Here is a 26,600-nt window from a genome sequence, read left to right on the forward strand (position 1 = left end):
GGGTCCCCACAACCGGCTGCCAGCCCCTGCGCAGGGTGGGGTTGGGGGGGGGGAGGTTGGTCTCTTCCCAGCCCCTCGGTGCCCCCCGCCCCAACCGGAGCCCGCACTGGGGTACGGAGGAGCCGGGTGGGAGAAGCAGCCGCTCTCTCCCCGGTACCGGGAACGGGGGGTGCGACCCATGGGGGGCTCCAGCAGGAGGGTGCCCATGGGATGGGGGTGCATCCCCGTGGGGAGCCCCGCAACGGAAAGGGGGGTGCCGAAATCTCCTCCCACCCATCGGGGTGACCCCAAACCCCTTCCACACTCCGGGCTTGGATTTTGCTAAAATGGGGGGGGGGGGGTGTCCCCGTGGCCCTGGCAAGGGGGGTCCCCACGCTGTGGGGCAGGAGGGTCTATCCTGGGGGATACGGGGTTTTGGGGGTCAGCCAAGGGATGCCACGTGGTCCAGGGACCCCCATATGGGGCCGGACCCCCTTCATTCATGCCAGCCTTCAGGTCTGCCCCCACAAACGTGGGGGTTTGCACGCGTGTGTGCAACGCCCAGACCCCCCATCTTGGGGTAGGATGGGCCCCGGTAAAGTCTTGGTGTCTCTGCCACCGGTGTCCGGGATGTCCCTAGGCATGTCACTTAGCTCTGCTGCCGGATGGGGCGATGTGTTACGGAGCCAAACACAATCAGCTGGGCTGGGGGACGAGGGGAGGGCCGGATCCAGGGCCGATGGCCCTGGATCCGGCCCTCCCCTCGTCCCCCAGCCCAGCATCTAGATGGTTACACCAGCCCCATGGCCACCAGGCTCCCATCGATGGCCGGAACGGCGAGCTATTTCTAACCTTGTGCCCTCATCCATCGGGAACCTGCTCATCACCAGGTGCTAATTCAGGGTGAGTTGAGAAATAAGGACTAGATATCGGGGAGCAAACATCACAAAGTATTCCCAAGAGGCGAGGGGGATGTCCGCAGCGGGGCCGACCCGGGATGTAAGACGAGCAGGTTGCTTGGTTGAGGTGACAATCCCTCGGTCGCTGCCATCCGTTTGGGCGACCTGAAATGCAGCACCCTGGGGACAAATTAGCTCCCCCCGGGGCGGCTGACGGCTCCTTGTATGGCTGAGGACCGGGCTCTGCCACCAAACAGGATAAAAATAGCCCGTGGCCAAAGGGCCTGATCCAGGGAGGTGCTGGGCACCCCCCCCGGCATAAGGGGATGGCACATTTTTGTGGGTTTTGGGGTGTGGGAGATGCTGGTGGGGGTCTGGGGGTGCTGCCGGGCATCTGCCGGCACAGGGGAGGCAGGAACGGCCCCGGGAAGGCAGCAGGGGGGACATTCGTCCTTGCTGCCCATAAGCGGAGACGTCCCCAAGCGCAGGAGCGCAGCGGTTCCCCGCTGCGAGCGTGGGGCCGGCCCCACGCCGTGGTCCCACCACGAGGAGCCCCACGGCTCCGGTGGATTTACAGTTGCTCCCCCCGGACCCCCACCCGCGGATCCCCTTTGGCTTTTGGGGGCACAGGGACCCCCGTGGACCCGGAGCTCCCGCGCACAGGCAGGACGAGGACCTGAGCTGTTGGGGCAGCGGTTTGGGGGCTCCCGGGTCACTTTGGGGTACGAGAGGTCCTGGCACGGACCCGGGCGATGGTGCAAGCGGGCACGGCTCTGCTCCCAGCCGCCCCGGCCCCGGATCCTGTGGGGTTAACGGGACGGGTAACGGGCAAGGGCAGCCCCGCAAGGTCAGTGAAGGCCATCGAGTGCCCGAGTTAGTCCAGGAATGCCACCGACGTGCGGTCACACACCGCCCCGGCCCCAGCCGCCGACGGGGGGAATGTCAAACACGGCCTCCCTCGGCACCGCACGTGGTCCCGGCCACGGGGATGCCTCTGCGGAGACAGGGACACGGGGCGGCACGTCCCCCTGCTCTGTCCCCAACAGGGACACGGGGCCGCACGTCCCCCTGCTCTGTCCCCAACAGGGACACGGGGCTGCACGTCCCCTGCCCGCTGCACGTCCCCCTGCATTTAACCAGCCCCCCATCCTCCGGCGCTCGTCCCACCAGCCCCGCGCCGGCATCTCCCCATCCGCACCCGCACACTCCTCTACATCCCTTCTCTCCCTCCTTCCCATCCGTCTTGCTGCCATTTTGGGGCGGATTTGCGCTGGTTTGGGGGTACTGGTGGCCAAAGCAGCACTCAAAAAGCCCCGTCTGGGTTCCCCTTTTGGAGCCAGAGGAGGAAATTGGGGAGCCCTTTGGACTGGGAGGGGAGAGCCTCGTGCTGGGGGGTAGGACCTCGGACATTTTCTGGTTTTTTTCCCCTATTCCCGTGCACGCGTCGTTCCAAACCCTGACAACCCCCCCGACCCCAGAAATGTCCCTTCTCCTCCCAAACTGCTCTCCTCCCCCCATGTGCTGCGGGCAGGGGGGGGCATGGAGCCACCGGGCTGGGGGGGGACGCGTCCTCCTGGCCAGGGGTGCCACGGGAGGTGGCACGGAGGGGACGCTGAGGTGCCTGCGGTCCTCGTCATGCCCCCCTCCGTGGTAAATGCAGCCCAGGGGCGGCACGCGGGGGCTTGGGCTGCAGAAGCTCAGCAATTTCAAGCTGCATCAGTTGCTGGGACTTTCAAGCCTGGTGTGGCCGTGGGGGGGACTGCCAGCACCGGGGCTCCCCATCCTCCCAGTGTCCTCCCAGTGTCCTCCCAGTGTCCTCCCAGTGTCCCCAGCTGAGGAGCCGTACATAGCTCACCCGGCCGTAAAGCAGCGCAGTGGGGCCGGCGTCCTCCGGAGCTGTGGGCATGCCTGCGAGCTGTCTGGAGGCGCGGGTGGGTGGCCGGAGGCTGTCCCCAACCTCGGTGCCGGTGTCACGCAGCGTGAGCCCCCCGTGGTCCCGGCGGCTGCCATCTGGAGCCAGGGGCTGTCACACACCCTGGGGACAACGGAGGGGAACACAGCGAGCCCCCGGGCTCCCCCGTGCTGCAGCCACAGCCGTTAAAATGTCACCCTCGTCAGGCCTCGCTGATGAATTAATAAATTAACCGAGGGAGCGTGGGAAAGCAGGTGCTTTGACACGTCCCTCGTCTCCTGTTCCAGCCCCAAGGCTCCAGCCGGAGAGGGTGCAGCCGGGACCGGGGGGCAGACAGCAAAGCTCGGGGGTCCCTTCCTGCAGCGGAGGAGCAGCGGGCGATGGGGAGGCGGTGGCTCCTCCACGTCCTTGTCCCCGGCCAGCTTGGGTGGGACCGAGGGATAATCCTCTGTTGGCAGAGGATTCAAACGTGAAGGATGCTGCGTGCGGCAGAGCGGAGGGTTTCTGGGTCAGCTCTTGCTTCGGCTTCGCAGGAAACAGAGCCTGAATAACAGGGTGCTTTACGGGGGTTTCCAGAGCTGCTGCCTCGCTGGGGCTTTGCTCCCGTGGAAAGCAAGCGGAGGGGATCCCACCGCAGCTGGGATCCCCGCGGGATCGCCCTGCCCTGCTCCGTGCCGCTGCAGGACGCTGCTCCCGCTCCAAAACCACCTTTTAATCCTGCCAAGCTCAATACTCTCATTTTATTCTGACAACCTCATTTACACGCGTGGCTTCATCTGCGTGCTCACGATCTCCTTGCACCAATGCAACCTTGAGTCCATCCCACCTCCCCGGGCCTTGCCCCACTTTACCGCTATTTAAAATGAGCATTAAAAATCACTCCCACAAAGAGTTTTTGAAGCTCAGCATCCAGAGCAGAACATCAGCGGCAGGAGATAGGGAGTAGATGTACAATAGCTGCAAAAATGGATTTTAAGGGGCAGTCGTGGGGCGGGAGCGGTAATTTCAAGCCCTGGGATGCCTGGTTGGGAAGCCAGTCCCCAGAGCACCCAGCCAGCCCAAGAGCCCGGCCGGCGGTGCAGGATCCCGGCCCGGCTGCAGCTCTGCCGGCTCAGAGGCACCATCTGCCGGGAAAGCTCCCGGCTCCTTCCAACGGGGATGGATGTGCCAGCAGAGCGTGAAGGAAACATATTCCCCGGGTCAAGCTCAGCTCCTTCCCTGTAGAGCAGCAGCTGCAGGGGCTGGGGCACACGGCTGTGGAGGGAAGCACGGCGGATGAACGCGTCCTTAAGTCTCCAGCATCCATAAACACCCCCTGACAGGAGTTTGGCTGCACTGCCACCGCTCAGGTCCTTTTTAAGCTGCTTTTAAAACATCTGCTAAGCTCCCGTTTGCAGTCAAACAGGACGTGCTTTGAGGGCAAGTGGTTTTTTTTTGCTGGGGCAGGAGAAATGTGGTGACTTTTACAGCCTTTTGCGTATTTCTGCTCAGTGGGGAGAGCGCAGGGACCCGAGGAAGGTGCAGGGGGGTCTGCAGGAGGGGGATGTCCCGGTGCCTCTTCCCTGCAGGAGGGTGGCACAGCGGGGCACAGATCTGGCACGCTCCCAGGGTCTGCAGGCTCTTCTGGGAAGCCCAGGGACTTGCTCACATGGGTGATGAGGAAAATGGGGCTGTGGGATCTGGATAGGCATCATCCCGAGCTCAGCTCTTCCAAAGGGGCAGCACGGGCACCTCCGGCCTCAGCCACGGCAAGACGAAGAGCCAGCAAACCAGATGGAGGTCCAGAGCTCCTCGACGCAGGCTGTCCCGGTCAGCTGGGGCTTTCACAGCTCCAAGGTGTGCAGCATCCATTAACAGCGACCTCCTCGGGGCTGCGATCGACAGGAGCACGCCTTGGGTAATTGCGGTGGCACAGAAGACGCCCAAACTCATCGAGTCGTAACATGACCGTGTGTCTGGGCTGCGGTTCTCCCACTCCTCTGACCCCAGCCCTGGCTCTCGCCCCTTTTTTGGGGATGTGACACACCTTTCCTACAAGGTGTAATAGCAAACGGCTCACACAGGATGCTTCAGAGGGAAGGGGCAGACCTGCTACGTCTCTTCTGTAGGGGAAGTGCCTGAATTCCCACTCCCCGCCCGTAGCCCCACATACTGGGCAGACGGACTGGACATCTGAGGATGTAAAACCAGTTAATTGCATCCAATCTGTTCCCAGACCTCGGCTGCGGGCTGAGACAACCCACGCTGTCACGCGGAGCAGGGACAGTTGCCAGACAGCGATGTGTCAGGCAAAGAGTATGCGGGGCTCTGCAGCCGCCAGCCGGGTCCCGGAGTTCACAGCCTAAAGGACTATTAATACCCGTCAGCACGGGCAGCCTGGAGTGGGACCAGATCGGATGGAAAACACAGACTTTGGGTAAGGCTTGACAATTTGATGGGGATGGGAGAGCAGCTGGGAGCCAGATAATTTTGTCAAGTAGCCAAAAACCTGCCCGAGTGAAGTCCTTCGCATAAGGAGACGCTGGCTGCATCGGCTCCTTCCTGACCTCACCATTTACATCTCTTCTACAAGATTTAGCCAGCGCCCTGCATTACATGTGTGCCCGTTCGCCAGCAGCGACTGTCTCGGCCTGAGGCTTCGGTGACCACTTGATCTGAAAGCGGATCGCAGATCTGAAAAATCATCTCTTCTCGCTTCCTGGCTACCCCCCAAGAGCCTTCTCCCCGCAGCCCCACAACCCTTGTGAAACAACAGGGTGGTTTATGGTGAGCTTCAGGGCCAGCGCTGGAGAAGGTACTCGGGCTCCTGCCGCTGTGGACCCGTCTCTCCTGCGTGCTGAGTATCTCAGGTATCTCCCGGAGTTGTTCTGGCAGCAGGTTTTGTGCTTTGGTCACGTACACATCTCTTTTGGGGATCTTCTCTTATTTTGACCCAGAGCAGCATGTCTAAAGGGGTAAAGACAGTTTGGGATTACTAAGCGCCCTTAGAAAGAGCAAGATTCCTTGTTGTGTTCTCACACGGACATCCCTTGTCCGTGTTTTAAATATTCAGGATGACATTTTATATGCTTGTCATCTGTGTCATTTTACGGTAAAAATGATCAAACCCATTGCCAAGAGCGAGGCCTGGCAACGTATCCTTGGGCTACTTAGCGTTGCGTTTGCAAAAGGCAGCTTCGTGACTTCAGCTGTGGCCGCGAGCACCCTCCATCACACCTGGAACCGAGCCGGGAAGCACAGAAAGTTTGGCAAAGAACCAGCAAACACCTAAAAGGAGCTGGATTAAGGGACCTGTCCAGCATCCCACGCGGATTTCTTCACAGGAGCAAGGACAGGACCTGACTTTGGCTGAAGCTCTTCTGAAACTACAAGACTTTTACTTCAATTCCTTTCCACCTCCCAAATTTTGCAACAAACGAGGCGAAGTCCTGCAGCAAACAAGTCCTCCGGGTGCCCAACCCCACGCATGCAGCAGAGCTGCCGGGGCTGAAGCATCGTATCACCTAACAGGAGATTGTGTCGGGACACCAGGATATGTCAGACAGATCAGGTTGCGTGAGCAGCCTAAATGTTTACATTCCCAAAGGTCTTAGTGCTTAATTTGTTTAATTTTACCATCTTAACGATGCCTTTTAAGACAGTGCTTCTGTCATTGATACTGGATATTTAGCAAATGAGACCGTGGATGTGATTCCAGCCTTGTTTGCGCCCGGACCTCAGTGCGTTTTGACTCAAATTTAATTTCTTATTTTCAACTGTTAGGTTTTACAGCTTTCAGGACAGCACCGTGGGAGCAGGATGACACTCAAGCTCCAAGTAGGCAGAGCACTCATCTTACTTCTCTTTTATAAAGCCTTTGGCCCAAACGATTCTTTCCCAACAAGACGTTAAAGCCTCCACAGCAGGTGCCAGGCAGAGTCCACCCTTGGGATGCTCCTAAAACCGCAGTTAACTCTGACAGAGTCCCATGGTCTCACCATAAAAGCTGATCCTATCTTTTCTTTTACAACAGATTTTCCCTTCCAGAGTACCTTGTCAGTGAAGATCTTCGGGCTGGCCCAAGAATTGTAAAACAGACACAGGCACGGATCATATAATGTAGCTGTAAATTTGATTCAGAAGTTTAGGAAATAGAGCTTCCAACTCTCCAAAATGATCCTAGCTTCTTACTTCCCCTTGCTGTGCTGTGGTGGGAGTAAGGAATGCCTGTGGTCTACAGAAGTCACAGGCTGCAGGACTAGATGGCTCTAAGCAGGTTTCAAAAGCCAAGAATAAGTGCAAGTCTTAACTTTTAAAGGTTTTTAGAGTTTCCAAGACTACGATGTGCTGCAGAGGAACCGAAAAAGGTTTGGAGACAAAGACCAGCAACCTATTTCTGTGTCAGCCCAGCTTCGTCAGTGAATGATTTTTGCTGGATGTATGCAAAGCATCTGCAGGATCTCAAACACAACGAGAAAGACAAACGCCCAAGCGACTTCAAAGCAGTACAGCCGGACAGATCTGCGCGGCAGCCGGTCCACCAGTGCTGCGCAGCCCACTCCCAGTCTGCTAAAAAAGAAGCTGAGTGGGTGCCTGCTGTCTGCCACACTTGCAGCAAGACGCAGCTCTTTCAGCAGCTCTGAAATACGCTCCACCGCACATGCAAATGGTGTGGTTTTGGGCAAAGCTGGTCACAGGCCTGCTTTATACCATACACGCTTTGGGGGCAGTCGCCGTGACGCAGCAGCAGTGTTTCTGGCTAACTCTGTGGTTAGGTTTCGGCATCTGCGCTGGTATTTTCAGGAAATAATGTGGCAGCTCTTAAAGGCATCTTGTGTCTCCTCGGAGAGAAGGCTGTGACTCTGCAAAGGTGTTTCATGGGCAAGAGCACAGGGGAGCCCAGAGCAACCTGTGCCAAAACCTTGCCAGGCCACCCAAGGTGACAGAGCTTTCTGGATTCTCCTTTTCAGGTCAGCACCGGCACTGCAGACCATAGTTAATGGGGGAAAACTGCATTTGGGGACACTGACTCACTGAACCCCCAGGGAAGTAAGCTTGTTGGAGGTACCAGGTATTAATGCCGCTGCTCCAAAAAGCAAACATAATTCCAGACAGCAGCACGGACAAGCCCTGTGAGTCAGTGCCTCAGAAGTCTTAGGCTCCATGCTGGTTTCCACTGGAAAACTGGGGTGGCCACTGGCTCCCAGTCAAGCCTAGGACACCCTGAAGAGGAACTCAGCAGAGGATATCCACACCTTCAGCCGGGGCCGTGCACGAGGCTGAACATACACTGGAGAAACGTAAGGTGGGAGCCAGCCAAGAGGATGATTCCAGAAGCTTGTGGTGTTGCTGAGGGGGGGCTCGGGCAGGGACGAGGAGGACGGTGGCTCAGTGGCCTCGTGGCTCTGACTTCCATAGGTGCAGGTCAATGACCAGCAGCAGGCAGGTCAGCAGAAGAAAGGCAGGTATCCTCACCCCAGAGCGGCTCTGACAGCACTGGGGTGAAGCACAGCTCGGCAGCCACACCACAGGCCTACAGCAGACACCGGGCCTTCAGCAGAGGAATGAGGAGAACAAGACAAGAAGCAGGATGAAAGGCTGTTGGGAGAAACAGGGCGGAAGAGAGGGAACAACAGCAGGCCTATGAGAAGCAGAAGGAAAGAACAACGATACCCAGACTGAGACGGTGCAAGCAGAGACACAGAGCAACAACCGTCCCTTTCCCGCCATCCCCGCCACTATGACAGAACGGGCACGGCGGCAGCACTTATAGAGCGGGAGCTCCCAGCATGCTATGCGGCAAGGCCAGGCGCATGGGCAGCTCTGCTCCCGAAGCCGGGACGGACGACTGCACATGCGCACTAGGGGTACCGTGACCACACCGAGGGGAACTGGGCCGCCGCGGCTTCGAGGGGCTCAGTGCGCCTGCGCTGCGGGCCGCCGGTTGCGTGCCTGTTCTGCGCATGCGTTCTCCGTGCCACCGCCCGCGCTCCGCCCCTTCCCCCCGCGCGCAGGCGCAGTGCCAGTTGTCTCCTTCCTCGGGGCTGCATCTCCGCGGCCGCGGTACCCGGCCCGGCCCGGCCCGGCCCGGCTCGGCTCGGCGCGACGGAGCGGCGGCGGGGGAAGCGGCGGAGGAAGCGGAGCGAAGGGCGGCTGTGAGCAGCGCGGCTCGGCTGCGCCCCGCCGGAGGTAAGGAGCTCGGCGCCGGCCGCCCCCCGCCCGTGTGTGGTGCAGCGGGGGCTGAGGGGACGCACAAAATGGCGGCGGGTGGGGGCGGCCGGGGCTCCTGCCGCAGGCCGCGGGGATGGTGCCCTCCGTCAGCCCCCAAGGCGACCCCCCGGACCCGGACCCCGCTTGCCGGTGCGGGCTGCCCGCGGTGGGGGGACGCGGTGTAACGGCCTGGCCGCCTTTCTGCATTGGTCGCTGGGAAGCGCCTCCGCGCAGCCGGTTGATAACGGGGTGTTGCGGCTGGCTATAGGCCTTGCAGGGTGTTTGGGCTAGCGGCTGCCGCCCCTTTATTTATTGATTTTGCTACCGAGGGGATTCAGCCCGGCGGCGGTGTGATGTGGTGTACCGCAGCGGTGGGTATGGAGAGGCCTCTCCCCCTGCCAGGCAAACCCAGGCGTGCCCTGCCCCAGCGACCCTGCATCTGGTTGTGTTCTCTTGCAATGCCCAAGGCAGACGAATAAACACGCGCTTGTAAACAGCGGCATACCGTTTATCTGCATTGCAGCCGAAGTCTTGGCACGCCAGCAGCGTGTGTATTGATTTAACAAGTTTGATAGTACAACGTGTGTTTACTTAATCTCAGCTTTTACATGGTGGTTGTTAGGGAAATGTACCCTTTGCTTTCTGATTCTCACCTGTGTTTTGTCTGTGTCCAGCTATGTTTCAGTGAAAGCTCAAACCTTCAATTAAATCCATAAATTTAGCATATTACATTGAAACAAAGCTATCTGGCGGTTTGGGAATCGTGGTTTTGGCTTTAAAACTGGCCGTTGAATGAAGTAATATTCACTCTGGTTAACTGGGGAGATTGTTTTTCATCACCATATCCTTCGAGAGCACAGAATGTAGACACGTCTTCTGGCACCTCATACTTGTGTGTTGGGGTTAAAAAGATAGCTTTCCCATTTCTTGACTTCGAAGATGGTAGTAATTGATCTGAATTGGTCAAAATAACCGAAACAGCAACAGAAATTCTTTTCACCCAAGGCAAAGTGTTTTAGCACCGTGGCATAATCTGGTTCATCGTGCTTACACAGGAACATTGCACATTTGGAGATTTGACCTTTTTTTTGCAACTTAGACACATACTGCTTTAGTATTTTTTCTTGGTTACAATTATTTTAATACAGTATTGTAATATAGGTTGTTAATTTTTTAAAATTTATTTTTTCTATATGATTATTTTTAGAAGTATTTAAACAACTGATTAAAATGTATTGTGTTTTTTTAAAAAAACAAACAATGCATCCTGGTTTGTAGCCCAGAATTGCTGTTGAACGTGTGTTCAGTTTTGGGTTATGCTCTTCTCTCTGGTATGTGGTAATTCACTAGACATTTAAAATATTAAGTTATAACTATCTTGTGAGGTCTTCAAGAGGGTGGATATAAAAGTGAGGTAATTATTTTCCCTATTGAGAAGGCACTCTTCAAGGACAAGAAGTATCTTTAATTGCATTTTTTTCTGATTAAAAAAAAAAATCTGCCAGAATTGTGTCCTGGTTTCGGCTGGGGTAGAGTTGATTTCCTTCCTAGTGGCTGGCGTAGTGCTGTGTTTTGGGTTTTAGTATGAGAATAATATTGATAACACGCTGATGTTTTGGCTGTTGCTGAGTGGTATTTACACTGGTCAAGGACTTTTTTCAGCTCCCCATGCTCTGCCAGGTGCCCAAGAAGCTGGGAGGGGACACAGCCAGGATAGTTGATCCAAACTGCCCAAAGGGCTATTCCACACCATATGGCGTCATGCTCAGCGTATAAAGCTGGGGAAGCAGAAGGAAGGGGGGGACATTTGGAGTGATGGCGTTTGTCTTCCCAAGTCACCGTTACGCGTGAGGGAGCCCTGCTTTCCTGGAGATGGCTGAACACCTGCCTGCCCATGGGAAGCAGTGAAGGAATTCCTTGCTTCGCTTTGCTCGCGCGCGTGGCTTTTGCTTTCCCTATGAAACTGTCCTTATCTCAACCCACGAGTGTTCTCACTTTTACTCTTCCGATTCTCTTCCCCATCCCACCGCGGGGGTGGGGGGGAGTGAGCAAGCGGCTGCGTGGTGCTTAGTTGCCGTCTGGGGCTAAACCACAACAAATTGACAGAAGAATGACGTTGGCTCAAAGGGTGGAGGACGTAAGGGACGAGACTGATCTCTTCTTCCCCAACTTCTATGACAACTGATATAACTGATGTTTCTCCAAGGGTGGGGTTCCTAGTGGTTACAAAACTTGCTGCTCCTTGCTATACTGCTGGATTCCTTTTCCTTCCTTCTTCCATTTCCTGAATATCTTGCAGTTTGGTTTTGGGGCTGAGCTCAGTGGAAGCTCAACCGTACTCGTGTTAGTCCTTACCAAACAAGGAGCTCTTCTGCGTATGAAACGGGAAGAACATTGAAACTTTTTTTCCCTCCCCCCCCCTCAGCGTTTCACATATGAAGGTAAATAAAATGTTTTCTTATTTCTTTGCCATCAAGTTAAATATTCGGAATGAAGTTTGGGTTTTTTTAGGAAGTTTTAGGCAGAAGTATTAGTATTTGCTCTTTGTCCGCAATGCTCTCGGGAGCATCTCTGCATCAGGCGTGCAGAGCTCCATATGCCTCAGAGCTGTTGCATGTATATAAATGTGCTTATGAAACAGTGTGCGGGATTTGTACTGCTCTAAAATTTTACACGGAAAGTGAAAATGGAAAAAGGCCAGTAGATTTGTGCTGCTAATATTCCATGAAGGTGCTAAAGTGCCCTTTTTTGTCTTGTTTTAAGAATTACTTGCTGAAAGACTTGTGCTGATTTCTTTTTCTTGTGTGTGTGTGTCTGTATATAAACTTGGTGCATTGAACCTGATGAACGCTGGAATGGAATGGAGTCTTTCTGGAATATTTCAGTGAGTTATGTTACTGAGCGGGACTGGCTCTGCCTGGGATGGAGGTAGCTGTCTTCCCAGCAGCCTGCTAGCTGTGTTTGGGATTTGGGGCTAAACCAGTGTTGGTCACACACCAGTGTTTTGGCTGTTGCTGAACAGTTCTTGCACAGTGTCAAGGCTTTCCCCTCTGCACCCCTGAGAGTAGGGAAGAGGTTGGAAGGGTACACAGCTGTGACCAGGATTGGCTAAAGGGATATTCCGCACCATGTAATGTCTTGCTTTGGCAGTAAAAACTGGGGTAGAGGAAGAAGAAAAGGGTGTTTTTGGCTTCCATTGTGGCTGTTGCTTGGAGCCTGGCTGGGCACTGGTCAGCCTATGGGAGGTGGTGAGTAATAATTGCCTTTGCTTGTTTTTTTTCCCCCTCTTTCCTTCACCTGTTAGGTTGTCTTTGTCTTAACGCATGAGTTTTCTCGCTTTTGTCCTTCCTTTTCTCCCCCCCCCCCCCCCCCCCCCGTCCTGCTGGGGTGGGGAGCGGGGGTGAGCGAGCGGCTCTGTGGATTTTGGCTGCTGGCTGGGATCAACACACCGCAGTCCTCGGAGCTCAGCGTGGGGCACGAGGGGGGTCAAGATAACGACAGACTTGATTGGAGTGTGCTACACTGAATTCATTGCTGTTTAGCTGCTACTTGGTAGGGCTTTGAAATGGCAGCTTTCAGCCTTTGCTGTTCGCTGTGTTGTTTTGTTTTGCCTGGGAAACCTATGGTAAAAGCGGTGCTTTGAGCCTGGTCTGGTATTTGGTCTCTGCGTTGCTGTCATCCCAGTACTCCGGGAACCATCCCCTGGAGACAAACAGCAATTACACCTTCCTCCTCTTCTCCTCAGGGACAGATCCTGCCAGCCTTGTTGCAATGGCCCCTCGGTTTCTTGAACATCCTTCCATAACCAAAATGTTCTTAGTGGTGTTGATTTTGGCTGTTGTTTGTAATGGTAATAATAGTGTCCCCCTGCCACCAGTGCCCCGCACGCGCTGCCGCCTCATCTGACTCTGAATCCACTGAGGCCCATTCAGATCTTGGTAGATCCTGCGGTAACCACCCGGCTGGGGATGGCAGACGGGAACGTGCCCTGTGGCAGCTGGCTCCTGGGTGGCACGGCGTGTGGGAGAACGTGGGCAGGTGCCTAGAGCGGTTTTCACCTCTAATGGCCTGGGATTTTTTGCATGAGCAGGCATGTAATCCTGCTGAAATGGCAGACCACCGGGAGGAGTGATGCCTTGTCTCTGCCAAAAAGAGAGAGGGGCTTCTAGTGCTGTGTTGGGACTTGGCCTGTGCTTACCAGACCTGTGTTCAGCACCCTCAGGGAGCCGGAGGGTCCCTGGATCTAAGGATAATACAAACGGACACTGTGACTAAACCAGAGACTCAATGCAGGCATCTCCTGTTGAAGGTGGGGTGTCTCCTCGAGGGTGATCTGGTAGACTGGTGGCAAGTGGACCACCTTGTCTGTTATCTAAGGGAAGCAGTGGAGGTGGTCTGCAGTGACCTGGACAGCACCCAGGTCTGCAGAGATCCAGGTAATGTCCAGCATGGAGGGTCTGCATGGCAGACGTCAGTATTGAACACCCTGTGCCGTGCAGCAGCGCCTGGGTGATGGTGGGCTGGCTGGACATCAGGGCACTGGCTGTGGAGAAACTGTCCCGCCAGCTCCCATGATTTGAAGAAAATCTCTTCCTTCTCTCTCCTACAGGCTGGCATCTCGGCTGTGAAGGGCGCCACACAGAGTCAGCCTTTCCCAGCTCAGGGGAAAGGGACCCGCAGGCACATGCCATGCGTCACCCGCGGATTCTGTCTGTGCCACTGTGGGGAGCACGTGAGGAGGTGGGGTGGTGTGCCGTCTGGGACCTGGATGCTGCCTGTGTGAACTGTGGGGGAAAAGAGCAGCTAAAAAGGGTCCATCCAGGAGGATTACTGCTCTGGTGCTGCCGAGCAATTTCCCAGATGCCGTAGAAGGGCTGAGGATGCCTCTCCTCCTCCTGATCTTGATGAAGGGACGTCTGGTCTGCTATGGCAGGAGTCAGATTATGCGTGCTCTGACCAGGAATAGGGTGGCTTTGTCTCTGGCCAGGCAGAGGAGAGGGACAACAGGGTCAACTGGACAGCGTGGATTCGATGGCCTGGCACATCGGACCCACGGGAGCACAAGGCTCTGGTGGATTCCGGGGCGCAATGTACCCCAATGCCATCGGGGTACAGGAGCAGAACCGGTCTGGATTTTGGGGGTGATTCACCCTGTAGTAGTCCCATATGGCAGCACCAAAGTCTGATGGCGGGTGGATGCCGAAGGTGGACTGTCATGGTCTGAAGGAGGTCACACTGCCGTGCTGGACATGCTGCGCTCCAGTATGAGGGGGAGCCCGAGGCAGCCAGCTGGTATGGCACAACTGGTGCTGCCCATGCGTGCTCCGTCCCTTGGGCAGCAGAGTGCAGGGCACAGGCTGCTTGCGTGTGGAGGGGTGTCCCTGCACCTGGAGCCAACTGCCCCGGGGGGGGAACACAGCCCTGGAACAGGGTGAAGCCCCTGAACACCCACCGTGAACTGACAACATTGTTGTGTTGGGCAACACAGAGGAGGAAATGTTTGAGAAGGGAAAGGAATAATCCAGATCCTTCTGAAGGCTCGTTTTGCTGTAAAACAAAGCAAGATCAAGGGACCTGCAAAAGAGATGCTGTTCTTGGAAGTGAAGTGGAAAGATGGATGTCGTCCCAATGGATGTGGTCAATAACTTAACAGCCGTGCCCCACCAGCTAACAAAAAAGAAACGGCAGCTTTCCTAGACGTTGTGGGTTTCTGGAGAACGTGTGTTCTGCGTTGCAGTCAGCTTGTGGGTCCTCTCTCTTGAGTAACCCAAAAGAACTACTTCAAGCGGGGCCTCGCAGCAGACCTTCGAACAGATCCAACAGGAGATAGTTGGTGCTGTCGCCCTTGGGCCAGGCCGGAGAGGACCAGCTGTGAGGAGCTGCACCGCAGGCAGGGAGCACGGCCTCCGCGGGAGCCTCGGGCTGCAAACCCCTGGGGAGACCCGAGGCTGCCTCCGGCGGCGTTTGGGAATGTTTTGGTGAATGATGTCACTGAATTGTAGTGGGTCTGGCTGGGACAGAGTGTGGTGCTGTGCTCTTGATGTGTGGCTAAACCAGTGGAGGTGAGCAGCGATGTTTTGGGTAGTGCTGGGCAGTGCTTGCACAGCATCAAGGCTTTCTTCCCTGCTCCCCTCCCCCCCCAAGCAAGCAGGCTGGGGTGGGCAGGAGGCTGGGAGGGGACACGGCTGGGACAGCCAACCCGAACTGGTCAAAGGGATGTTCCGTACTGTGTAACGTCATGCTTGGCAATAAAACCTGAGGTAGAGGAAGAAGAAAAGGGTGTTTTTGACTTCCAAGGCCCTGTGTTTTTTGAGCCTGGCTGAGCATCCATCTGCCTGTAGGAGGACGTGAGTGTTTGCCTTTGCCTTGCTCGTGGTTGTTTCTCCCCACTTCTGGGGGGGGTCTAAAGATCTGTTAGCCTGTCTTTATTTTAACCCATGGGTTTTCTTGCTTTTGCTCTTCCTATTCTCTCCCTGTCCGGCTAGGGTGGGGAGCGAGCGAGTGGCTGTGGGGGCTTGGCCACTGGCTGGGGTCAGCCCACCACATAAATATATATTGTATTTTGTTTACATTTATGAAACTTTATCTTCTACTTTTTTCTAGCTTTCATATTTGAGATAGCTATGTAATGGTTTCTGTCAGTGTCTTACTAACGCTTAACAACATTAGTTTTATGTTTAGCTCACGCAGTTGCTCGTTTTGCGCATCTGGTGTATGTAATCAGTTCATACACGCTCACACACAGAGCTCAGTTCTGATTTTCACTAGAGTTAGCAGTGGGGCAGACCTTGGGGGCAGTTGCTTTGAACTGGAGCGCTCCCAGTGACCCGTCCTGTGGTGTCTGTGTAGTCTTGAAGGTAGGAAATGGTGCAGTTATTCTCGGTCACTGAATTCAGCCTGGGCAGCAAGAGCAAGTATTACTGACTGCAAGGAGGGGGAGCATTCAGTAGTCGCTTTTGTAGCCAGGCAGTGACAAACATCTTAGTTAACTGTCTTTTAACAGTGGTCTGCTCCAGCTCTAGGACTTTTTTTCCCCAATGTTGCCAAAGAGGAAAATACAGAGGCAGGAGTGAAATACAAGTTAGCACTTCAGATTTCTGCAGTCCTCTTCTTGAATTTGTTCTGTGAGTTGATTCTGCTTTTTGGGAGGTGCTTGTTGGGTATCGATAGGGCGTGTAATAGAATGCACGTAATGAAATTGTGTTTGTTTCAAATGGAAGTAGTCTGTTTAAGTTTTTGTAGGTTTGAAGGAAAGCAAGGAACAAATAATCTGGTTTGATTTTCAAGCTGTCATAATGCACGTAGTTGATTTGATATTTCTAGGGAAGAAGTCTGATTTATATCAAACATGAATTTCTCATATTTGGGGTCTGGAATTTATGTTGCTTCTTTCAGTGTAGTTGGACCAGCAGGGACGGAGGAGTCTGGTTTAGGTGCAGTTTGTTTAATGCTTCTTGTCCTCCTGATCTGGACTTTCAAGGAGACCAAGGTGTTCTGGGCATGGCTTGCTTTAGTTTGGTTTCCTTCTGTTGGTGTCTTGCTGCTCACCCGTGCTTTATGTTTCATGATTGTGTGAGGTAGGTATCATTTAGTACTGGCTTTGACTGGGATGGAGTTAAGTGTCTTCACTAAACCAGTGCTGGTCACACACCAGTGTTTTGGGGGCTGCTGACCAGTGCTTGCACAGTGTCCAGGCTTTTTCTTTTTCCTGCTCTGTGCCCTCGAGAGTAGGTTGGGCTGGGCAGGAGGCTGGGAGGGGACACAGCTGGGACAGCTGACCCGAATTGGCCAAAGGGATGTTCCACACTGTGTAATAAAGCAGTAAATAAGCAATATAAATGGGGTGGAGGAAGAAAGAGGAGAGTTTTGGCTTCCAAGGCGGCTGTTCCTTCGAGCCTGGCTGGGCACTGGCCTGTCCGCAAGAAGTGGTGAGTGATAGCCTTTGCTTGGCTCCCCCCATTTCACTTTTCATACCGTCTCTATCTCATCCCATGAGCTTTATCGTTTTTCCTCTCCCTGTCCTGCTGGTGTGTGACTGAGTGGCCGAGTGGGTGCTTGGCTGCTGACCAGGGTCAGCCCTCTGCATGTTTAAAGTCACGTTGCTGTCAGTGCAAACAGTGGGATCCCTCCGGGGTTCCGGGGCTTGCCATTGCTCTGTGTGGCCTGAAGATGTTGGCTGTGGGTGAGTATTTGATTAGCAATAGTGTTCTGGGTTCCCAAAGTGTCGTTATATTGAAAGGCAATCTTTACTTGACCGCTCTGTAATGAGCACATATCCAGAATATTCAGTACCATTTATAGAGGGAAACCAGCAGAAAATGATCCTTTCAATGACCGTGCAAGACCATATCTTCAGATAAAGCCTTCTCTTGTGACTAGAGAAAGCAGCTTCCATGTTCTTATGAGGTCTCATTGCCAAACCTGTAACTTAAGCCTCCTGTTTTGTTTGTGATTGATTTTTGTATTGCACAGCTGACTGAACGGTGTTTCTGTTGTCCATAGACACCTGACTGCTGAAACGGTACAACTTTGAGATGTAGGTACCATTTTTTTTCTGCCTTCAACATTAAGAGCTTGAACTCAGCGATATTGCTGGCATTTCCCTTTTTCTGCTTGCAGGACGACTTCTCATATTTGCTTCAAATCTGGTAGTACCCGCTGCTTTTAACTGTTGCTTCCTGTACCTGTAAGAGAGGGGAGTTTTCTATGTATTTTTATTTACTTGCCTTCAGATCGGTTTAGTGAATTGTCAGCTTTAACATCCCTCTCTGGGTCACTTGGGTTAGGTGACATTAGCTTTGCACAGAGAGACTCTGCAAGCAGGCTAGAGAGAGTTTAAAAATGCAAAACAATTACTTATTGCTAAACATGCGCTAAGGCTGGTAGGATTTAACAGACTGCTAGCCTAAGCGTCAGCGTGCTCACTGCTCCTAGTAGGACAGCTGAAGGGTATTTGCTGAGGAGAGGGGCATCGGGAAGAGGCGGCCTCACTGCTCCCTGAAAGAGCTCCTCAGTGTTGGTAGGTTGCTGTCATCCATCTATCAACACCGCCTCCCTGTTTTTTTTTCTTCAGGATTTTTTTTTACCATTCTCAGCTGGTGTTTTTCCTACTGAATCCTTGAGCTGCAGATGGCACCTGTCTGGCTCTGCTTGTAATCCCGTCCCCCTGTCCTTTTTTTAACTCTCTCTACAGACTTTACCAGAACTCTTTCCTGCTGCTCTAGCAGTTTTCTCTGCTGCCTGGCTCAGGTTATGCAGCTGGGCTGCACAAGAGGTGGACCTTGGATCCTTGAAACACAGGCAACTGGACCTCTGGGGAGGAAGGAAGGTTATAGGGAGAGAGGGTAGAAGCTTATTCTGGCTGTATCCTCGACCCAGGGAAAGTGCAAGACCATCCTGTACTCACCTCATGAGCAAATGTCATCCTTAAGGCCCTCCAGTGTGTAAGCAGGTAGCCAGAACTTTTAATTTATCTGTCCATATTGGTCAGCTTTGCAAAATGGACTGATGAGGTTGAAGGGAAAGCAAGAAGGGTGTCATTTGGCTTTTCTGTGATGCTCTGAAATGTTAAGTTTCAAGGACTAACGTTTCCAGGAGTCAGGTGAGGACAATAGTCTTTGGGGAATTCCACCTATTTTTCGTTCACTTATGATGAAGCATCAGCAAGGTGCTTGGTCACTGCTGTAAGACTAGTCAGGATGTCACTGCACCCATGTCCTGCTTCCAGCTGGGATAGAGTTAATTTTCTTCCTAGTAGCTGGTATAGTGCTGTGTTTTGGATTTAGTATGAGAATAGTGTCGATAACGCACTGATGTTTTAGGTGTTGCTAAGCAGTGCTTACACCAGTCAAGGACTTTTCAGCTTCCCATGCTCTGCCAGGTGCACGAGAAGCTGGGAGGGGGCACAGCCAAACTGGCCAAAGGGCTATTCCATACATGCTCAGTATTTAAACTGGGGGATTTGGCCAGGGAGCAGCGATTGCTGCTCGGGGACAGGCTGGGCGTCAGTCAGCGGGTGGGGAGCGGTTGCATCACTTGTTTTTCCTGGGTTTTGTTCCTCTCTCTCTTTTTTATTGCTTTCCTTTTCATTACAATTTATTATTATTATTATATTTCAATTATTAAACTGTCTTTATCTCAACACACAAGTTTTCTTACTTTTGCCCTTCCCATTCTCCCCCCCCTCTCATGGAGGAGAGGGAGCGAGCGGCTGGGTGGAGCTTGGTTGCCGGCTGGGGTTAAACCACAACTACCAGAAAAAGCAGTCTAGAGGATCACAGACACAGCCCAAACAAAGCTTCTTCTGAAGAGGAAGGTGAGAATCCAGCCTTTAATGTCGAGACCATTGTTCCCTTAGTCTTGGCATCACTTTATCTTTCAACTGTCATTTCCAGCATTTCTTTTGGAGAGGTCAGCGTGAGTCCCAGCCGACCCAGGCTTTGTTGGGCGCTTGCTGCTGTGCAACGCTTGGCTGGATGTCAGAAGAGAATTTGAGCATACGACTTCCACGGGGAGGAACGCAGTTTAAATGTTTGGCCTGTATTTCCCACGACTTCAGGTGTAGTTAGGGCCAGGTGACAAGGAAACTAGTGTCTTTGGTGTGCTCAAATACATTTGCATTATTGGGGACTTGAGTGAAGTCCTGAACGTTTCACTGCAGATAGGTTTCAGAGTTGTTAAGGGCTGTACAGCACAAATATGGATGTCTTCTAAAGCCTCGGCGTCAAGGTTACTTTGTACTTATGTTCGGAATTTTCATGAACTAGCCTTTTGATCACAGAAATCATAAAACTGTTTTTTTATATTTCTTCGAGTATTAATATTAATGGAGAACCTAACAGTTTGAGAGAGGAATTGTTAGTATCTGTTCTCTTATTGTCCAGACCCAGGAAGGTAGTTTTAAATGCATTCTGTTTACCTGAAGACACTGTTTTTGGTGTGTGTTTTCCAACACCACAGCGGCTGAGAAAGTGGCTCTCATGGTCCTGTTTGTTAAGGAGCATCCACTTCTGAGGCTGTTTGCTTTTTAACGTTTTTGGAGGGTAAGTGTTGTGGTTTAACCCCAGCTGGCAACTAAACCCCACTCCGCCGCTTGCTCGCTCGCTCCCCCCGGTGGGATGGGGGAGAGAATGGGAAGGGTAAAAGTGAGAAAACTCATGGGTTGAGATAAAGACAGTTTAATAGGGAAAGCAAAAGGCGAAGGAAAACAAGGAATTCCTTCACTCCTTCCCATGGGCAGGCAGGTGTTCAGCCATCTCCAGGAAAGCAGGGCTCCATGATGCGTAACGGTGACTTGGGAAGACAAACGCCATCACTCCGAATGTCCCCCCTTCCTCCTTCTTCCCCCAGCTTTTATTGCTGAGCATGACACCATATGGTGTGGGATGTCCCTTTGGTCAGTTGGGGTCAGCTGTCCCAGCCATGTCCCCTCCCAGCTCCTTGTGCCCCCCCCAGCCCACTCGCTGGTGGGGTGGGGTGAGAGGCAGAAAAGGCCTTGACTGTGTGTAAGCCCTGCTCAGCAGGAACAGAAACAGCCCTGGGTTATCAAGGCCGTTTCCAGCACAAATCCCAAACCCAGCCCCATACCAGCAACTATGAAGGAAATTAACTACCCCAACCAAAACCAGCACAGTAAATTAGCAGACCCAGTATAACCACGTCCTGGACAGATTGCACCATTTTGTTCGTTGATTCTGAGAAAAGTCTCTGTTTGACTATTTTGCTTAACTAACGTCTCGGGTAAAATGACATTACAACCTTTAGACTGTTAACTGAAGAAAGTTTCAGGACTTAGGAGAAAGTACATTAACTTATAGCATGGTCTGTAGCATCAGGTGTTGGTTACTGTCGAACACAGGATATTGGACCTCTGTTCTGCTTCAGTAAGGCTATTTTTATGTTTTTAGTGTCCAAAATGGAAGATGTTTTTTCCTCATTTTGGAGTACTGCTGCTAAGACAAAGTGGGGAAAAAGTTATCCTCAATTTTAGTTTGGAATATTTACTGAAAAGCAAAATAAATTTAATCTGTTTTGCTTTTAAAGAGATTATTCCAGTAGCGTGCTGTGGGGTACAGTGAGTGTATACCTGTATTCCCTCTTGAACATGACTGTGTACCTTAGGAGTTTGCTGGAGTGATAGCTTTAAAAATTGTCATAAAACAGAAGACATCTCACCGTGGCATTCTGATCCTGGACCGACTGTGCGATAAGTTGGTCAGCTTTTTCTACCTGCTGATTCCTGGATCGCCGCCTCTGGCTAGGCTGATGGCATGCGAACTCTGGCAAGAGGTTTGTAGAGGCATATGCCTTGTGGTGGTGGTTCAAGATACTGGTGTGGGAGCGTACCTGATCGCAGTGCGCTGGTGATGGAGAGGGCTGCGCTGCCTGGAAATTGCGAACTGAGTGGTAAAAATTATTCCCGTTGAAGTTCTGCTTTGCTCCTGAGCAGATCCCCTGGGAGTTTCCTCATCCACTGAATTAAGGTTCAGTTTGCAAACCAGCATGTGTATTTTTAAAATGTGCTCTACTAATATATTCTTACTTGTTACGGGTGGCTTTGATATTGTTCTCTCTCCAACTACTTTACAAATTAATGTGCTGAGAGGTTTTTTTGCCCTCCAGTGATGAGAATTCCAGAGAAAAGCAAAACTGAAAGGCAGGAGATTACTTTGTGGATGCTTGCTTAATAGTCTGTTTTGAAATGGTCTTGAACGAACTTGGCCTGACATGCAGTTACCATTTAAATATGATTTAATTTCTTGAGAGAGGAGGGATATTGGGTAAGGAGTCCTGGGTTAGAGGCCAGAGTTCTGGGATTGGTGTCTGGTGGGGATCTTTTCTTTACGATGGCTTCTATGTTTTTGTAATGGAGGAGAGATAGGGGTAGTGTTTCTGTAGCTACTGTTTCTTCTTGGCCTGGCTTCGGTTTGTACTTAGGTAAAATTAAATAATTGCTAATGAACTTAAAAAGAATGTGTAACATCCAGATAGTAACAAGTTGCATGAATTCAGCCGTAAAATCTGGGTCTCCTGCCGCTTGTGTGTGGTTCATCTCTCTCAAGCTATAGCTGTGTGTAATTTTTATTTTTTGAGTTGTGGTTTTCAAGCTTCAGAACTTCAGCCCTTACAGATGACAAAAATGAGAGAGGCACCTCCATTTACTTGAAAAACTTCTGTTTGGAGTCAACTTATGTGAGATTTGAAAACAAAACCTGTGATGGCGTTAGTGTTGGGGAGACAAGAACCTCAGCGCTGCAGAAATACAGCATGCAAGTTCAGAGACGTGTAAGACTGTCTGCAAGCCCTATTATAGTTATGCTTAGTGAAAATCTGCTAGTAAAACTCACTCAAACCTAATGTATTGCCGCAAGAAGAATGAAAACAGCAGGTTATCCAGCTTTGGGAAACAGCAGACTGACCAGGGGTGGAGTGAGGACTTCTGGGCATCCTTCTGCCTGTGCTGATTGTGCGGTTTTGGAGTGCTGTCAACGCAGGCAGAGCGGGGCAGACGAGGCACCTTGCTTTGAGTAGGCTACAAGAATGCATTTCCAAAACTCTGTGGTGTTTCATTTGTTGTTCGTGTGAGCGTCGCTTTGTCTTATTCTACCTGTATTTGTACATTCTTTTACTGCCTGACAGGATTGAGTTCTCAGTGTTTTCAGCTGAAGTGAAAGACGGCAGTTCCCATTGCTATTGTTCTTTTTTTAATGCTTGTATGTAGATGGCTTCAGTTTTTGCATGATTTTACACCTTTCTGTTTACAGTTGTTTCAATCTAAGATCTTGCCTTTAATGTCTGGGAGATGGACATTTTCTAGCCATCGAATTCAAATATTGTCACAGCCTTTGAGTAGTTTCAGGGTACAGTGGTTTACCCATGAGAGTGGTCATGGGAGCGTCCCGCCTGAACACTATTCTGCTGTATTCAGAACAATTCCACGGTGACTTGACATCCAAGTTGTAACTGTTTTGAATTCGCTACATAATGGTTTCACTGACAATTCATACCTCGTAAACAGTTGGAGAGGCTTTTATACCTTGGCTTATTGCTCATAAAATAGCTCTAATTGTAAATAAATCCAAACTATGTTGTCATTAAGAACTGAAATCTGACGTTTTAGAAAATGCTGTTGAAAGAGTGTCATCACTAGGTATGTTGTCTGTGACATTGAACTTGTTGGGTAAAGCTCATTCACTTAATTATCTGTTACGTATTCGCTGCATATTAAGATTTTGTCCAGCGAAAGCAAATGGTTTTGTTCCACAGAATTTCGAATTCAGAAGTACCATTTAAACTGTCATTAAAATACTGTTTTGTGACTTCAGTTATTTTTCTCACCGGTTATAGAATCCACTGTGTAAAGTAGGTGAAAAGATAAAATCATCTAATACTTGTCTTTTAACTTTCAGCTTTGTGTTATTCTTGGAAAGTTTCGCACCACTTGTGAATTCCTTGAACCTTGGCATTGCAAGCCCACTTCTGTTGGGCCCTCCTCCTTTACAGCTTGCACAAATTAAGACACAGTTGGCTCTTCAGCAATTGACCTCAGTTGCTACCAACAGTTCTGCACCTCCTTATGCTTGGTTAAATCAGGCATTTCTGAAAAGCGCAATGTTTAGCCCTAGAGGAACTTTACCTCAGAGGCCGAGAGGACCTAATCCATCTGGCTCAAAGGCTCCAGGATCCTTTAGGGGAGGAGGTGCAGCAGGTCTGCAGAGAAAGCCTGCACCTGGAACACCTCAAGGAATGTCACAGAGATTTTCGGGACAGGAAACGTTTCAGTGGACGGGTTCACAGAGGATAAACGTTCGGGTAACTCTGCACAGGACTGATCCGAGGCGGGTAAAGGAGAAGACGAACCTACACCAGGAGCAGAAGGGAGAGCCTCGCACAAGTTGCTGGGAGAGCAGCCCGTGCTCCGCTGGGACAACTGGGCAAAAGCCGTCGGCCTCGGCACGGATCTCAGAGCAGAATTCAAATGTCCAGAACCGCTACACACCAGAAAGCGCTTCCAGTATTTTAGCGAGTTTTGGGCTGTCTAATGAAGATTTGGAGGAACTCAGTCGTTATCCAGATGATCAGCTAACGCCTGAAAACATGCCCCTGATCTTAAGAGAAATACGGATGCGTAAGATGGGTCATTCTTTGTCTGGTTTACATTCTCAGAGCAGAGCAGAAGAAACGATTGGTGGTACGAGTGGCGCAGCAGTCAAGAGTAAAGTGATTGATTATGGGCATGCAAGCAAATACGGTTACACTGAAGATCCTCTTGAAGTACATGCTTATAATCCTGAAGTGCTGACTGAAGATCCTCTCGAAGCACGTGTCTATAATCCTGAAGCATCGAGCGGAGAGAACAGGGAAGACTTCCAAAGAGAGCAGAATATGTCGATGGGTGTCCCACCATCTAGCGTGACGTGTAATCCAGTGTTTCCAGTTGAAGATTTAATAAAACCGACAGGGTTCCAGAATGATTCCTCCAACACTCGATCGTTTTTTCCGGCTGAGACTCCGGGAAAGGTGTCCGGTTTGTGTGCGACACCCGCTGGACTCCCCGTGGTGAAATCTGTATCCCAGCCTGCGATGCCGCCTGTCATGCCACCTATGATGCCACCTATAATGCCACCCTTGGCGCAGCCCATGATGCCGCCTGTCATGCCGCCTCTTGTCCAGCAGTCGATGACCCAGCACGTCATGCCGCCCATGACCCAGCCACCCTTTTCAGCTGAACTTCTTGCAGCTGTAAGCCAGCATGAAAGAATTCAGCATGAATCTGGGACAAGCCAATCTAATGCCCAGAGTGGCTCAGGAGCCGGACAGAAGCCCTTCCAGACCCAGGCGGAGGGGCCAATTAAATCTCCTTTTGGTATTGTGAAAGCATCGTGGCTTCCAGTGTTTCTGCAGTCTGATGCCCAGAAGATAAAAAGATTGCCCACTCCGTCAATGATGAATGACTACTATGCTACATCTCCAAGAATATTTCCACATATGTGTTCTCTGTGTAACATTGAATGCACTCATATGAAGGTGAGTGTCTCTCAAAGATTATTGCATAAACTTGTACTCGGCATCTTACCTGCTGCGCTGTTTTATGAACTAATTGTTTATTGTGCATTACATGAATTGCGATGCTGTTCGCCAGTTTGAGTGCTTAACATGCACATTTCAAAATGCTAGAAACAGTGCTAGTAAATGATTGTAACTGCTGCACAGTGTATTCTGTTCCAAATTGCATTTCGAAGTTGCCATACACATTGATTTTTTTTTTTTAATACTAAAAATTATTTATGTCTTCTGCAGTGGGTTTCAAATGACAAAACAAACCCTTTATCAGTGGAGTAAAATACTAACGTCATCTGGGTGACTAAAATGTGTGCAAAAATTGTATGCTGACTCTCAGTAGGGTAGATGAGATGTTCATGTATTCAGCCCCCTCCTGCAAAGTCTGCGTTAAAACAAAGCAGCCTATTTATCTGCAAAAATTTAATCTTCCAAATGTGGTCTGTGTGACATTGACTGTTCCAGAGGCTGAAGACTAGCTCTGAGGGACACACAAAACGCTTTCATTCATCTGACTGAGCTTTCAGCTATGAAGCAAATAACAGTTTCAGCTCTTGAAGGAAGAAAAGGAAGGAACTGGTGAATACTGGGAGAGAGAAAAGCATTCTGAGAGCTGCGGATTTTTCTTGAAAGACCTAGGCTTGATATGTCAAAAATACAGGAGAAAGTAATTTAAAAAAATCGAATAATTCATTATTGGTTTCACATGCTTAAATTTTCAATAGTCTTCAAGAAACGTGTGGAAAGCCTGTGGGGAGTGCTTTTTTGCAATTTGGCAAAGTCATGCCAGATTGCTAGGCCCTGTTTGTGCTGTGTATTAAAAAAGCGAGTGAATAGTTAAGATGGTGACAGCTGCATTAGGGGCTTCAGAATAAACATAAATTTTTCAAGTACTTTTACACTGGAAGCACTGAAGGCCGGGGGAAGTGCAGCTGTTTGGGCAGACTCGAAAACTGAAAGGGAAGTTTGATTTAAAATAAAAATGTGTAACATTGAACAGGGCAACCGATTGGGGTTTGTGTTAATAAATGGACGAAGCACTTTGGAAAAGTGTAACCTGTTTAAACGTGAATTATTCAGTTGCTTTCTTACTGGTGCTTTCTAGCATTAAGCAAACGTTTTTACTAAAAATACTTCTTGACAAATTAGCTATGAAGTGTTCTGGGGAGATGAGAGGTCATAACTTCTTGCCCTCATGGCACTACGGTGTTTTCCAGACGTCCTGGTCCGACTGCACCTACGCAACCTTTTCTCTGTCATGGCTGCTTCTAGCTCTGGCATATATTAACTTCATTCTGAATAGTATTTTTTTTCTTTATGTACACCTGCTGCTGCGTAGGCAGTTCAGACTGTTCTGAGACCTCATGGGGCAAGCCATCAACAGTGTTGCAAAATAAGCGAAAGAGTTAGGGTTTTGGTTTTTCTACTGCAAAAAATAAAAGTTTGTGTTAAGAAATGTCAGTCTTGTGTATTTGTGAATTCTAAAGAATGAAGAATTCCTCTTACTTTCAGCCTTACAGTTTGGTTTTACAAATAAAGTTGTCGTCTTTGTCTCAGTTGCA

At 51.1% G+C, this 26,600-nt stretch overlaps 1 protein-coding gene across 2 annotated transcripts in view; it reads left to right on the plus strand.

Annotated features, from left to right (window-relative positions):
- The first annotated feature begins 5,171 nt into the window (after window positions 1–5,171).
- Window positions 5,172–26,600, plus strand: part of ZNF638 (zinc finger protein 638) — a 61,920-nt gene continuing 40,491 nt past the window's right edge. The window contains exons 1-2 of one of the 2 annotated variants that reach the window (XM_072861099.1): window positions 5,172–5,206; window positions 23,388–25,005. In XM_072861099.1, coding sequence (XP_072717200.1) covers window positions 5,187–5,206; window positions 23,388–25,005 — 1,638 coding nt within the window. In that variant the 5' untranslated portion in view covers window positions 5,172–5,186. Of the gene's footprint in view, window positions 5,207–8,209; window positions 8,959–23,387; window positions 25,006–26,600 lie in introns of those variants that run through there. The other variant, XM_072861098.1, reaches the window with a different exon arrangement.

The sequence above is a fragment of the Ciconia boyciana genome, chromosome 5, assembly GCF_034638445.1.
Source record: "Ciconia boyciana chromosome 5, ASM3463844v1, whole genome shotgun sequence".
Taxonomy (NCBI): Eukaryota; Metazoa; Chordata; class Aves; order Ciconiiformes; family Ciconiidae; genus Ciconia; species Ciconia boyciana.